Source organism: Pleurotus ostreatus (assembly GCF_014466165.1).
Source record: "Pleurotus ostreatus strain PC9 chromosome Unknown scaffold_6, whole genome shotgun sequence".
In the NCBI taxonomy this organism is placed as follows: Eukaryota; Fungi; Basidiomycota; class Agaricomycetes; order Agaricales; family Pleurotaceae; genus Pleurotus; species Pleurotus ostreatus.
This window is the reverse complement of record NW_023503161.1, coordinates 2,917,790-2,932,266: the sequence shown is the minus strand read 5'-3', so window position 1 is coordinate 2,932,266 and position 14,477 is coordinate 2,917,790. Positions and strand designations below refer to the sequence as shown.

Sequence of the window (14,477 nt, the reverse complement as noted above, 5' to 3'; positions counted from 1 at the left end):
TCACCTTCATACGTGCTATTCAGTTTCCTCCTCGTCGTCGCCAGTGCCTCGTCGTCTCTCTCTCTTGTTATCCTTCGACCATCCCCTCCCTAAGCCTATATAAACGACTCGTATTCGTCACTGCCTCGATCCTCCGTCTCGCGCTGGCGGGCTAGTGGCGTCCAGCAACCCAGGCGGCCACCGTCACCATCTTCCAGCAGCACCTCTCGTTGTCGTCGTCCTACCCCGTGTTGCCGGTCTTACGTTGTCTGGAAAGGTTCCTAGGCGTCTGGCGGGCTGTGAAGGAGGGTTCGGAAGCGGTGTTGTATGCCCAGGTGCGTCTGCCCCTGGCCTTGATGGTTTTGTGTAGTCCCGGCTCTGGCCCCTACGCCATTGTCTGGCTCCGCAGTCACGGCGCGATGTGTTCAGGTACGAGATAAGTGGGCCCTGCATCATGGACGTTGCGGCTGGCAGCATGAGAGCCCGGGTTTCCTGTCGTCGTGGGCAGGGAGGCGGGCGGGTACTGCAAGGCCGGTAGAACGAGTTAGGGAGGTGGGACACTATCTCTGGGTATGGTGAGTGGACAGATAGCATCATATGGTAAAATACGCACCACGCACCAGTTCAAGTCAGTTTACCTGTTACGATCCCCCGAGCCTCTTCGTCTCTCCTCAGTTCGTGTTGGGCGTAAGGCGTCGCGTAGATGGTGGAGATGCGCTTGTTGGCTGCGTAGTTGGTAAGATCGTGTGATCATGAGAGAGAATTGATGGTGCTGGTCTTGGATGAGATTGACACGACTTCACGTGGATTGAGGAACGCTGGAAACCCGTTCAGGTCAGCGCAAATGCACGATGAGCGAAAACAAGGTGGGTGCGTACCTGGTTTCTTTTCGAGAACTCGGGGCTGTACGCGCCCTGTTGAAGGCTTGTGGCAGGTCTGGCGGCGTTACGGCGGCGTTTGGGGCCTTCACATCTGCGCGACGCCGTTCGTGCTCGACGAGCTTGTCTGCACCATATAAGGTGGATGCGCGGGCTATTGAACACGATTTTACTTACCCGTGTTGCGCGCCCCGTTTCTCTTTGCTCATCGCCTCTCATCCGCTGCCGTCGTTTCCTGCGCCGTTTCGTGTTGAGCAATGTGTTCAAGGGCGTAGGGTGCTGGCTGTTGAGATCGAAGACTGAGTTGATGCCGGCTTGAGCGTCAAGACACGTTGAAGAGCCGTGGATTCCGTTCGCGGCGTGCTTGGGAGTTAGTTGCGTGTCGGTGCGCGGGGCAAGGTCGTGGTGCGCGCTCTGGGCCATGTTCACGGCGTGCTGGTGGGCGAGGAGGTTGGTGGGCGGCGTGGGCAGGAGTTAGCCACCAAGGGTCGCGTCTGAGTGATCAAGCGCGTGAGTAAGGGTGCCTAGCGAGTGAACGGGGTGCTCACCGAGATGGTAGTCAGTCATGGACTGGGGTCCGCTGTCTGGCGGTTGGTGGTGGAGTTTAGCGGTTACTTGATGGTGTTTGGCCTTGGCGTCTTCGCTTCGCCGCAGCCGCAGCTGCCATTAACAGCATCGTCCTACCGTTGCTGGTGCCGTAGTCGTTCGCGTAGCCCGCTCGCGTGGGCCCATGCCCACACGTCTCCGCAGCCAGCGCCATCTCGCGCATTTGTCTCCCCAGTCGCGCTACTCTCCCTCCCGGGGATTGAGGGATATACTCACCGTATGAATATATTGTATTGGAGCGGCTCGTTTTCGTGGGGCATGCAAGGTGGTGACTGCGTTATCGGCGGCGTCTACGGTAAGCAAACGGTCGAAACCGTCATAGATGAGGGACGAACCCAGCAGATCTCCCGCGCCCTTCGCATCATGAAGCGTTTCGTCGGACTCAAAGTCAGGGGAGTCAGCTCGCAAGACGTCGTCGTCGCAGCCGGCCTGGCTAACGCTCGTGATCGATTTCCGGTTCGGCCCCGTGCTAATCCTGAGCGCTTCCTTCTTGATGAACGTCGCGAGTTGGAGGAGAGACTGCGGGGACTTGGAGGAGTAGCAAGAGTGTGGCGTAGATTTCCGTTCTGATGATCATCTGGGCCTGCAGCCAACGGTGGGTCGCTCACGGTGGTAAGGGCGGTAAGCTTCGAGTCAGCTTGATTTTCGTCTCCCATTCCTCGCTCGCCTTGGCCAACCAAGCACGCTCCTCAGACCACTCCTTGCGCATGCTACTCCACTGCCCGTCTACATTCTTCTTCCAGTCTGTCATTAACTGCTCTAGCGTCCCGTTCTCAGTATCCGATTTTGCCGGCGTTTGGGCGTCCCTGGCCGCAAACGCAGAGGCAACGACAGCTGTGGCAGCTGAGATGGAGGCGGAGATAACCTCTTCCTGTCCGGTCTGAGACGTCTTCACTTTGTCCTCTAGCTCGACAACTTTTGCTTGTAGGTTCAGAATGGTAGATTGAGCCGCATCGTGCTGAGCCTGGAGAGACGTCGTCAACGTCATGAAGCTTTCGAACTGGTTTGAAAGCAGTAAAAGTCGACTGTTCACGCCTGTTACCGAAATTCGGCCTTAACAACGAAGGTGGTGCGTCAATATGAAGGACGAAGGGGGAATGGGGGATTGGGTGGGGGTGGAGCAGTCTTGCGCGTCAGGCTCGATGCTCGATTCGAGCTACGCTCTGAGGTTCGCCGTCTTCTTCTTTCTCAGGTATCGTGCTTCGTCTCTAACCCTTCGTGTGTTCCATCTAGGTCTCCCTTCTCTGACCTCTCTGCCAATGCTCGGAGTTCGACAGCATTGACAGCGTCTACGTCTGGCTTAATCTCCACGGTACGTTCTCCTTTGTTCTCCTGCGACATTCGTACCAAATTCAACTTCTCCTCTGTGCCCTTTCTACGCCTTCCCTCCCTCTCATCCCTTGTTCTCTCCTTCCTCTGTCCCTGCTGCTCCTCGCTCTCGTTGTCTTCCTCGTTCTCGTACACTCTCGCCCTCTCCCTCAGTTTCGCAGATCGAACGCCTTACCCGGCATTGACATCCCCATCGCACCCGCACCAGTGTCATCTGCGCTACCCGGACTCAGGCGAGCCTATACGCCCACTTCCCCACCTTGAACACGTACTCACACAGTTCACTAACACCTCACACCGCGTCCAGCGCCGTCGCGACTCGCTGCAAACGGAAACGCAAACGCACTCGTACCCGGGGGAGGGGCGAGCACGCAGCTCCACACCTGCACTGGCACTGCAGGAGCGTGGATATATTGGGACGTGGGTGCGGACGTGGTGGATGTGGATGTGGATTCGGGGCGACGTGAGGCGAAGCGAGTGTCTCTGACGTCGTGTCGCCTTACGTTTCGTTCGTGCATCTCTCCCTCCTCCCCCTCGTTCTGTATCTCCCCGTTCTCGTTCGCGTTGTCTCCCCGTTCAAGCGCCCTCCATATCGTTCGCCAGCTTCACGAGCTGCGGGCGCTGCGAATAGCACCACAGCGTCTCCGCGCTGAATGTCGGCCCGTGTTGCTCCCGCGCCAGAACATGTGTTCGTCCGTCTTGTTCGCCCACGGCGGGTCGTTCGAGCGCGGGTGGATGTCGTCCACCCATGAGATGAGGCTCGGGAGCTGGAAGTTGTGGTGGACCATCGTGTTGCAGTACGTCGCCTGCGCGGACATGGGGGACTGCGCATGGGGCGTCGTTGGGGGGTGAGGCAGGAGTTGCGCGTGCGAGAAGAGGAGGGGCGGTCTGTGGCAGAGGTCCATCGCGTGGCGGTGGCCGTGTATGAAGGTCTTTTCTTTGCGCGGGGCGGCGGGGTTAGGACCCTTGCTATTCTAGTGTGCTGGGAGGGTTGATGGAGGGTGTTTCCATGATGGCTCGGGCATGTCGCTGCCTGCGGGAACAGGTGAGTCTGGCCTAAAGTTTGAGCATCATGATCATGCTTACCTGTACCCTTTCACCTCGTTCTCTCGATTCCTGACACGCCGCAAGTCAAGTTCGCCCGTCGTGGTGATGGCGGCTTTGTTTGATGATCACATCGTATCGACGAGGGAGGCTCTGGAGTTCGTATGTCAGGAGAAACGAGGGCGAGGAGAAGACGAAATTTGTACACACCTAATACGCTGATTGCCTGCCCAGCCAGGATAAGTTCGTGCCTCTGCGCGTTTGGTTGGCGGCGAGAGGACTTGAAGGCGGCGCTATGGCGCTCGAACCAATACCACGTGAGCGATCGAAGTTTGCTCCGTTCCGTTGTGTAATTCCGGACTTACTACTCAACTGCTCATCGACCAGTCGACCACCTCGATTCTTCATTCTCATGTACACTGTCGTAATTGACTCGCAATGTTGACCCTATCTAGATGACTGATCAGTCAAATGGCCGAAGATCTAATGGATTGAATGGAGCACCAGTACGTACACTACTTACATTTCTACTAGTCCCGTACTCAAGTTCATTCCAGCCAACGCCCGACTACGCTCCGAAACACAGAAGAACGACGGTACCCATAAGCGCAGAGGACCGTACCCGGCCATTGCAATGTCGCCAGCCAGCACTCTACTCGCGCCCAAAGGCCATACAGAGGCGGCAGCTCCCATTCCACACCCATCCAACAGAACGAGCTGCAAGATATGCGCCAGAGAGACACACACCAACGAGAGGAACATAATCACAGTCATCTCGTTAACAGGGTCAATGCTCCTCTGGCAGCGGCGCATCAAAGGAGAGAGGGACGGGCGGGCTTAGCGACGGAGGGGAGAGGATGGTTGGATGCTCGCGAATGGAACAAGGTCAATGGTAACCAAACGACACTGGGCAGCAGCGCAAGGTGAGCAACACTTCACGTGCGTGGATATGGAACAACTCACCAATGTATTGCTTTCCCAGCGCACAACAGACCTAGCATATCCCGATGCTCCGATACGGCCGCCTTCCCGCGCATTGCGCCATCCCCCGCCCATGGGACTGCAAACGCCTTACCCCACCCAGTTGCCCAACGACGGCACGCAGTGAGATTCCGCCGTAGCGATCGCGCGCGCTGGTGAGGGGGCTGGCGATCCCTTGGTTACGCTACTTCCCGTTACGCAAGGGCGGTGCGCATCTGGTCGCAGTGTTGCTGCCGTTGAAGGCGCTCCGTTGACGGGAAGTGTTGATCGTGCTGATGGTGCTACTCTCCTTGATGTTGGAGGTGGTACTGTGGGTGCTGCGATGGGTTTGGGGTCTAGGAGTACAATCGCGGTCGTCGCTATCCCTGCGCTCCGACAGACGTTGGAGTGCATGTTTCGGAGAGTGGGCGGGAGGAGAGGGGTCGGCCAAGAGCCCAAGTTCGTCGGGGATTGCGAGAGTGGACCGACGCCGTTCATCATGCCCATACTCATCGGTGCCACAGCTGCGGGTCCTCCACCAATCGCTCCTCCAAGTATACCCGCACCCCTCCCGCCACCGCCCCTCGCCGCCTTGTGTCCCTCGCCTTGTTGCGGCGGCCATTTTCGCATGCAGGCTCGTCCTCGCCGGTGTGTTTTCTAGGATAAGAGGAAGAGGGGGTAAGTATAACGAAACGAATGGATGGATAAATGGATGAACAGGAAAGGGGGAAGGCGTGTAAAGTGGAGAGAGGGCAGAAGGCGAGAGTAGGCAAGGGACAGGGCAAGTTGATAGCTAAGGGAAGTAAGGAGGAGAAGGACACGCACTGTATATGCCTCGCCAGATGCTCCGAGCGGCTGAACACCATCCTGCAATCACTGTACCTGCGGTACTGGATGAGAGCAGGGCGGTATCTCCTCGCATCTGACGCCGACACCGACACCGACGGGCTTGTTCTTCTACCTAACCCGTCGTCGCTGGTCCTCAATGCGGCACCGTCCATCATTCTTTCTTCGTCACCCTTTCTTCATCCCTGCCGCGCCATCTGTCGTCGCGCGTTCCCCACGTCCTTCGGTAATTTTGTATCCTTGTTTTCGTTTCGCTTTCATTGTCGTTTTCGCTTTCGGATTCTGTCAACCCCGGTTCTCTACGCGACACTGCTGCTAAACTTGCGTCCCTTCCCTTCCCTTCTTCAGTTCTTCGGGTCTTTTCTTCCCATTCCCCATTCCCTGTTCATCTCATAACCCGTCGCCGCACACCCATTAATCAAACCGTCCCAGTGCCCTGCCCCGCAACTGGGCCTTGCGCGTTTCAGCGTAACCAATAATCAAAAACAGATCACACAAACGAGGTCCGGTCGCAGGAATGGTGGACGTGGATAGGATAAGCGGTGATCGCTTTGCGTTGCGCGGGTTTGTGCTTGCCTTCGGGCTGTCTGAAGGTCGTGGGGTGAGTATCGTTTGCGTTGTTCTTTGACTGACCGACTTACTGATGTCCTCTCTGTAGCTCCTCTTCACCGTTGTCGTCGTCATAGTACGTATTGGCTAGCATCTAAACCCGGCAACAAGGCACTCCATGGACATCGAGGCACGCCGCGCCAACGCCCAATCCTCCACACGATCGCAATCGCAATCGCAGACGTCGCAATCGCAGACACTGTCGATAACGCCCTCTGCCACGGGCTCGCGAACAGCAGCGTCCCTGACTCCGATCCCACTTTCGGCGCTGTCGATTCCGAATACGCCTATTTCTGTGGGTATGGGCGTGGGGATGGGCGGGATCATGGGTGCGGGTGCGGGGATGGGAATGGACGAGCTGACGCCGTCGTCGATGCTGTCGGGGGGGGAGGCATGGCGGTGTGCGCGGGATGATGGGTGGGGGCATGATGGGGATGGGATTCGTCAACGAACATCACCCGGATGTGTCCCAGGGACACCACTACAGAGGCGCACCGGGGGAGTGGTATCGACGGTGATCCTGGATTCAGCGGTGGAGGTTCGGATTCAAGTATCTGGAATGGGGCAGATACAGACGTGAGTATGTGCTTGACGGGGCCATCCACGCACCATGGACGAACCCACCTTGTCTTCTACATCCCCGCCTCCATTCCTCTTCACATCGTCACGCCGTGCCTCTTCGTATTGAGCTTGCGCTGGCGGACATGCCCCGCGGTTGCCGTGCGCTGCTTCGCTGATGTCCGCCCCGTCGGGGACGGCGCTGTGGATACCGTTGCTTCCACCTGGGCCCCTGCATTGCCCTCTGCATTGCAAGGCCTGTCGCTGTCGCTGTCACCGTGGAAGAATGAGTAGATTGGCTAGACGGAATAGAGCTGGCACTGGACATCAGAATGGATAGATATCAGAACGTCCTGGGGCACATATTTGAGGATGTATTTGAGGATTGGCAATAGCTGGTCTGCTGCTCCGGTCAGTCGCTGGTGGTACGATCTTGAGACAGATTCTCACTTTTTCATGCTAGTTATCACCCCTCGTCATCGTCGTCGTCGACAGGATAGCTACTGTATGGGCGGGGTATGGTGTTTCCACCGAGTAGTCAAGTGCGCACTGGGCCGCAGGGATGAGACAGGCGCTAGCAAAGTTCGGCACGTAGGCAATGGCATGACTGGGCACATTTGAACGGTAGAGGACAAGGAGGGGAGCTTAAAGGGAGGACAATCAACGGGGCTGCCCTCGAACCAGCGCCACGTGCGCGATCGAACTCCGCCGTATTCTGTTGGCCGATTCTCAACTTCGAATTCACTCTCTCATGCTTACCACGACGGCAACGACGACAATAAGGACATTGACGACTGTTGGGAAGGCCACAGCGCCCCCATTTCACTCCAATCCCCCCCTCTTCCGTATCTCCTTGAGCAAGAGGACTCTGGCGCGTAACGACTAACAGAAAAGGTGCCAGTACCCAATGCTGCGCGTTCTCAAGTCGAACCAGGCGGCGAACGGGGGTCCAGGGTGTTGGATGAAAGGGATGAGCAGTGAATAGAAGAGATATCCGCAGGTGAGTCTCCACACCATTGGGAAGGCTGTCTCATTCATATAGCCTGTAGTAGACGCGCGCGACGGCTGCAGGAGCGTGAACGAAAGCGAACGTGGGCTTAGCCTGACGGCGTCATCATCGAGTTCAGCCAGACGTCGTCGACTTCCCCGTATCCCCCGGCCTCGTGCCTTGCGCGTTCCACCCACGACTGGGGCGCACCCAGCGTCTTCAGACTTGCGACCACGTTACGTCCCCCTTGGTTCCCTCACCCACAGTCGTGGTTCGCAGAGGAAGCTCAAGGCGGTCTGATACGCGTGCATATAAGGACGTTAAACGCGACATCGGCAACGTGCGGGTATGCGGGTACCAGTCAGAGAAGGAGAGTAGAACGGGAGGGCTGTAGGGTGCAGAGGACAAGGCTACGATGGGTAGCACTACCGCGGTACGTCGCTACTGAGTCCATGCGCATATACGCACTCACATGGGGTAGATTAGGCTGGCAGCCACTGGAGGGGTCACGACGCCGCTGTCTCGCTGACACGCGCCCTCCTTCGACCGAGATGACCGCAACCACCCCCTCGTCGGGGGAGCCCCTATCTCCCACCCGCAACTTGTGCGGGCCCCTGTCCCATACGCACAATGACATTGACTCATCCTCTCCCTTCGCCGCGATGCCCGTAGCCACCCCCTCAATGTGGGGGCCCCTGTCTTCCCTTCCCCTATCCTGCCTTCGCATTCCCCCTTCGCCGATATGCCCGCAGCCGCGCCCTCGTTGGGGGAGCCCCTATCTGTCACTTCTCCCCTTTGCCGCAATCCCCGAAGCCACGCGCAACTTGTGCGGGTCCCTGTCTCATACCTATGTGCATGCTCCCTTCGCCGCGATGCCCGTAGCCACCCCCTCGCTGGGGGAGCCCCTATCTGGGGCATGTATTGCTTGGGTGCGGCAAGTATCCGCCCTTCGCTGAGATGTCCGTAGCTGCCCCCTCATCGTGGGGGCCCCTGTCTTACGCAGCACACTGCTATGCCTCAACGCCCCTTGTCTGTTACATTCCCTACCTTTCAGATGTGGCTGCCGCTGCCTCACCCAAATTGCAAGGCATCAAGAGCACACTAGTTGAAGGTGAGTACTGACTCTAATGCTGAATATCCTAGGCTCACTTATGTGACCAACCAGATGAATGATATCCGGCACTTGTATGTACTCACCTAACCTAACCACCGAGACAGTCGCTCGTAAACGAGCTCCAAAACAAATATACTGAAACCCTAAACCTCAACCCCCTAAGTACCTAAAGCCCTAAAAGCCCTAACTCCAGGTTCCGCATTCAGTAATGATTCCGCGTTAGACCTCGCATTCGACAGCCTCTGGGGTGTTCAAAGGATCACAGAGGGCCATCCAGCAGGCCTGCATCATTAGAATAAGTTAGGGTAAACTACAGTAAAGTTAGGGTAAACTACAGTAGACTTAGGGTAACAACAGTTGGGGTAGGAGGGATTTAGTGGGTAGGATTATCCTACGATTTCAAAATATGTCCTATAACCCTAACCCTAAGTTGGCACACAGGAATCTAGAACAGTCTGGACTCTGATGTCGTATGACATCACTATGGCACAATATCGCACCATGGTCCCGAACATGATGTAGCCCCATGATAAGATGCTTATCACAGCACTATCAGTCTAAATGGGGCAACCACTTCTCACAAGAAGCATAGCGTGTAATCACTGATGGGAGTCCTGTTGGAAAGACCCTCCTAGATCATCAAGACCGCATGGTAAGGTACCCAAACTAATAAGGCTCCAGATAAACAAATATCCGACCTCTAGTATAAGTACTTGAGCTTGAGGGACTGAAGAGAACCCATCAAAAATGTTTGCCCACTTAGTTGTGCTACATTTTCACTCAAGTTCCTTCCTAGCGACCTTTACACCACTAACTAACCTAGCAACGACAGACCCGGTCGCCAGCGCTTGAGCATGGTTAACCCTAAGGTACATTTTCTTGGAATCTTGATGCGGAGGAAATGTCGTGAGCCAAAGTGACGTAAAAAGCGAGATGAGGATCCAAGCTCAGCTCGGTCAAGCTTGATGCTGTTTGTGAAGTCATCCAACTTGCCTCCCAGAATGATTTTGCCTCCATAACACCCATCATCAGAAAGGCCTAGACAAGCATATTGATCCTTCTGTATGGCCTCCTCCTGCCAATCAAACTCCACCCAAGGAGACTAAAAATGAATAGGTTTGAGTTTCTCTGAAAAGAAGTAGGATATAGAAGCCACACCTTTGCATTCACCTCTTTTGCACAGGCAGCCAAGTAAGATTTGCTATCCTCAACCTCACTATACAGAATAGTGTCAGACTAATATTGAATTCATAGCATTAAGTTCACTCTACCTGGTAAGCCCAAGGACAGTAGCAACAGCAGAAGTTGCTTCAGCACTTGAATGCTTGACCACCAGCTTGTCCAGCATCTCCATAGAAATGTGTTCAGGTGAAATGCACTGGTTGGATACCAGCCTCCATATTTCATATTGAGCACCATATAGTACCCCACGCCTGAGCATGAACTGCTGGATTCACTGATGGGATGCCTACCCATCAATATGTTGTTAATGAAGAATATACTATTTGAAGGTGGGGAGGTACAAACAATAATAACTGGTGATGCACTCATGAGACTAGCCGATGATCTCTGGTGTTCATATGACACCCGTCGCCACAGACCTGGTGGGGGAGAAGTAGGTGAGGCCTTGCGCTTGCCATGATTGGATGCCAATATCTCAACTAAGAGTACCATCAGCACAAGTCAATCACTAAGTGACAGTGTTGAGGCTTACCTGGATCTTCAAGGCCACTTGGCATCATTTCAACTATTGCCAGTTCAGCATTGCTAGCCTAAGATAAATAAAGCAGCTTAATAATAGTGAACCAAGGGAGACAACACAGTCGAATTTCCCCGGTAGCCTACCCAGGTTCCGGAAATTGGAACACACCTGCTAGTCTCAAAGCTCAATCTTCACCCTCGACCCTAACCACGCCTCCGCGACCTTCGGCCGCTCGGCTCTAACCCTAATATACATATGAGGCGTGCAGGATTCGTATTGAGGGCCTGCGTCAAAGTCCGCCAATACACCGGAGAGATCAACTATAGTTTTGGGACACGGTATGACCCAGATTGGACCAGGCGGTGATGTTGGATGCGCCGTCTTCGCGGTAGCGGTGCTCGTTGCCGTGGTACTAGCCCCCTTCCGTCTCTCACTCATTAGAGCCGCTAACTTGGCCTCACAATACTCCCTCTCCCACTCATAAAACTTGTCCCATGTATTGCGGAATATCTCCAAACAGACACTACAATGAGGCTTTATTTTCTCGCCGTCACTAGTTGTCTCCAGGTTATAGGTTTTGCTCATAACACTAATAGTGTCAAAGTTCGTGCCCGAGGTATGCTTGTTGGTAGATATGATGTGTATCGAAGGTACGAACGAGATCGCTTCACTTACAGCATCGGATATTTCAAACTCTGCAGAAGAAGACTTGGAAGACTCTTCCTCCTCTTCGCGTAGATGCTGATATGAATCACATACAATGGTGTTGTGGTTCATGAGTTATTCAGACTCTTTTAGACGCATGCGAGGTACATGGACGGTAGTTGTGTACCGTATCACGACCACAGCGGAGATGGAAACAGAGGTAGAGGCTCCCGAGGGAATTCGAGGGATTGCACTAAGTGTCACGTGAAGGCCTAGTGACTCTCACACAATCTCTTAGTCGTACCCGCCTTGCGCTCACGTGTTGAACGGATCCTAAACCTGGCTTGTTACCTCGTAGTTGTCTCTCGTACACATAATGCAGCACCCCCTTGGAATACTCACCTAGAGGTCTTATCTCGCCTCCCCTCACATAGACGCTGGGTGTGGTCCAGCGTCTATGCTAAAGGGGGAATACCAAGTATTAGATAGTACACTCAAAAATCTCTTTCAATGCATGCCTTGATTGGAAATTCTGTAGAATATTCTAGACTTATCCTGTCTCCTTATGGTCAGAGCAATCGGTGGAGGCCCAGCAATTCTTCGAGTGCGAGATGAAATAGAGGTTGCTGCAGGGGTCGGCGGTGCCATTGGAAAAGGGGCAGGGATCCGCCTCTGGTATTTTTGATTGGGCGGCGGCAGCATCGACTGTTGCTTTAACTCTAACCCTGTAGTAGAAAGGACGGTCATCCCTGCCATGGTCTTTTCCTTCAGAGGACGAGATGACGATAACATCCACATGCATATCTACTATAGTGAATGGAGGGACATCACAGAGAATTGAGTGTGCCATTGGTGAGCTTGTACTGGCTGGTCAAGCGATATGAGGTGCATACGTACCATCTTCAGTTGTCTTTGCCCCTCCCTTCGAGCTCGTGTAGCCAAACCTATATGTAGCTGCTGCTGCGTCTCTCTCGTCGACCTTGTGCTCCTTGCGCAGGCCACGGAGACCTTTGTTGTTGAATTTGGGTCTCAGGAGCAGAACTCGACAGGGCGGAGGTATCATCAAGGTCCCCGTCGTAGTACTCAAGCACTCCTTCTGAATCAGACGAGTCGGACGATTCTTTTTCTTTGTAAATTGTTGGTATCAGGTGTCATTGAACAAAGAAATTTGATTCATTGATAATAAGTGTAAGTAGAGCATTCAGAATGTAATGGGACATACTGCATACCTGCGAGCAGCACTTCCCATTCCGGCCCAGGTTCTGTCTTGATTCTACCGCATTGGTATATATGAGACATGGGAAAAGGACACCCAATGGTAAATTAAACATTTCCAGTGCTTCAGCCAGAGGTTACTGGCACAAACCGCAGCGAGACGACACTGACGAGCAATGACCAGAAACAGACCTGGTCACCAGCACTTGAGCATGGTCTGGGCAGCCCAGATTGAAACTCCGTTCCGTTCCATTGTTGGGACTCATTACTAAGTAAAGTATCGTAGCCACAGTGTGGCCATGAGTTGCTAATATAATATTTCAAGGTATATAAAATTTTCCTACCGTAGCAGCCTTCACCCTTGAAACACCATCATGTGTCTTGAAACAAACTGACGAGGTGTTCTTTGGCTTCATCTTGCTGGCATTGCTTCGATGGGTTCGGAGTAGCCATGGGACGGCAGGCCGCCCCATAGCTGTGATTGCGAACGCATTCGAAACACCCGTCCTGTGAGGAGTATACCAACACTCCACTTGGAATTCCATATGTTTTGATCCCTACAGTGACTCAAAAAACCCTTTCTATGTTGGTCACTTTTGCACAAAACACTGAATAACGGAGGAACCACTGAGAATGGTAGCTCAAAGTCAGTGTAGCGTTTGTAGTGCCCCTTCTCAGCTAAGTGACAAATCTTAATTCAAGTCAATCGGATAAGTCTAGAATATTCTACAGAATTTCTAATCAAGGGATGCATTGAAAGGGTTTTTTGAGTGTGGTTTCTGAATGCCTTGTTCCTGGCTATTACTCATCATAAAGTCTCAGTATCATCAGGATGACACATATGATGTCATCCATTACTCATCCAGGCACAACCGGCACTATATATAAGCTCTATCAGTTGTTCATCTTCCCTACAACAATGAAGTCCATTCCCAACTCCCTTCGCACCGATATCACCTCTGCCCTTCTTAATACCAGCCATTCTCAGGCCAAGATTGCTCTCAAGTTGGGTTGTAGTGCAGCTACTGTCTCTAGGGTAGCTCGCCAGGTATTTCCTAACAAGGAAAACCTGGTGGGTGGACGTCCTAAGAAGCTCACTATGGCTGATGAGAGGGCAATCATCAGCCAAATCAACTCTGGAAAAGCTGAGAATGCTGTTCAGGTCACCAAAAACTTGAACAAAGTCCTCAGTGACCCTGTCTCCATACAAACTGTGTGCAATGTCCTCAAGAAAAACGATATGAAGGCTGTGGTGAAGAAGAAAAAACCCTTTCTATCGGTCAAACATCGGAAAGCACGTCTTGCTTGGGCTTTGAAGTACAGGAATTGGACAGTGGAGGACTTCAAGAGGGTATTGTGGTCAGATGAAACTAAAATCAACAGATTTGGGTCAGATGGTAGGAAATGGGTGTGGAAACAGAAGGGGGGCACCTTTGCAGGATCGGGAGGTTGAAGGAACTGTCAAGCATGGGGGTGGAAATATTATGGTCTGGGGGGTGATGGAATGGAATGGGGTGGGGAGAATGGTTGAGGTTGAGGGGAGGATGGATGCCCAGCAATATGTGGACATTCTAGCTAATGGTCTCCTTCCCACCATTGAGGAGTGCAACATTCCTGCAGAGGATGTGATCTTTCAGCAGGATAACGACCCCAAGCACACCTCAAAATTGGCACAGAAGTGGTTTGAGGATCAAGGGATTGTGGTCATGGATTGGCCTGCCCAGTCTCCTGATATTAATCCCATTGAACACCTCTGGGAGCACATCAAACGGCAACTCAACACCTACAGTACACCATCTAGAGGAGTACATGAATTATGGGAGAGGGTTGCAGAGGTATGGGATGGGATTGATGTGGAGGTATGCCAGAACCTTATATCAAGCCTTCCCAGGAGGATTGAGGCCGTTATCAAGGCCAAAGGGGGGAATACCAAGTATTAGATAGTACACTCAAAAAACCCTTTCAATGCATCCCTTGATTAGAAATTCTGTAGAATATTCTAGA

The 14,477-nt window shown here is 53.4% G+C and overlaps 6 protein-coding genes across 6 annotated transcripts; 1 reads left to right on the top strand and 5 right to left on the bottom strand.

Moving 5' to 3' along the window:
• Window positions 1-613: 613 nt before the first annotated feature.
• Window positions 614-1,280, bottom strand: PC9H_009113 (uncharacterized protein; the record flags this gene model as incomplete). Its single annotated transcript, XM_036778620.1, has 3 exons — window positions 614-704; window positions 858-979; window positions 1,035-1,280. 3 exons carry the CDS (start codon window positions 1,278-1,280, stop codon window positions 614-616), a joined length of 459 nt encoding a protein of 152 aa, XP_036630048.1.
• Window positions 1,281-2,067: 787 nt separating this feature from the next.
• On the bottom strand, window positions 2,068-2,451 carry PC9H_009112 (uncharacterized protein; the record flags this gene model as incomplete). The annotated part of the gene is made up of 1 exon (XM_036778619.1): window positions 2,068-2,451. The coding sequence occupies one exon, from the start codon at window positions 2,449-2,451 to the stop codon at window positions 2,068-2,070; it is 384 nt and encodes a 127-aa protein (XP_036630047.1).
• Window positions 2,452-3,397: 946 nt separating this feature from the next.
• On the bottom strand, window positions 3,398-3,697 carry CAP3_4 (Glycosyltransferase Family 90 domain containing protein; the record flags this gene model as incomplete). The annotated part of the gene is made up of 1 exon (XM_036778618.1): window positions 3,398-3,697. One exon carries the CDS (start codon window positions 3,695-3,697, stop codon window positions 3,398-3,400), a length of 300 nt encoding a protein of 99 aa, XP_036630046.1.
• Window positions 3,698-6,132: 2,435 nt separating this feature from the next.
• On the bottom strand, window positions 6,133-6,345 carry PC9H_009110 (uncharacterized protein; the record flags this gene model as incomplete). Its single annotated transcript, XM_036778617.1, has 2 exons — window positions 6,133-6,229; window positions 6,284-6,345. 2 exons carry the CDS (start codon window positions 6,343-6,345, stop codon window positions 6,133-6,135), a joined length of 159 nt encoding a protein of 52 aa, XP_036630045.1.
• Window positions 6,346-6,369: 24 nt separating this feature from the next.
• Window positions 6,370-7,103, top strand: PC9H_009109 (uncharacterized protein; the record flags this gene model as incomplete). The annotated part of the gene is made up of 2 exons (XM_036778616.1): window positions 6,370-6,668; window positions 6,725-7,103. 2 exons carry the CDS (start codon window positions 6,370-6,372, stop codon window positions 7,101-7,103), a joined length of 678 nt encoding a protein of 225 aa, XP_036630044.1.
• A 2,622-nt stretch (window positions 7,104-9,725) lies between these two features.
• PC9H_009108 (uncharacterized protein) lies at window positions 9,726-12,557 on the bottom strand (the record flags this gene model as incomplete). Its single annotated transcript, XM_036778615.1, has 11 exons — window positions 9,726-10,013; window positions 10,070-10,127; window positions 10,183-10,259; window positions 10,439-10,572; window positions 10,626-10,683; window positions 10,809-11,234; window positions 11,289-11,354; window positions 11,578-11,718; window positions 11,983-12,065; window positions 12,156-12,266; window positions 12,488-12,557. 11 exons carry the CDS (start codon window positions 12,555-12,557, stop codon window positions 9,726-9,728), a joined length of 1,512 nt encoding a protein of 503 aa, XP_036630043.1.
• Between the last annotated feature and the right edge of the window lie 1,920 nt (window positions 12,558-14,477).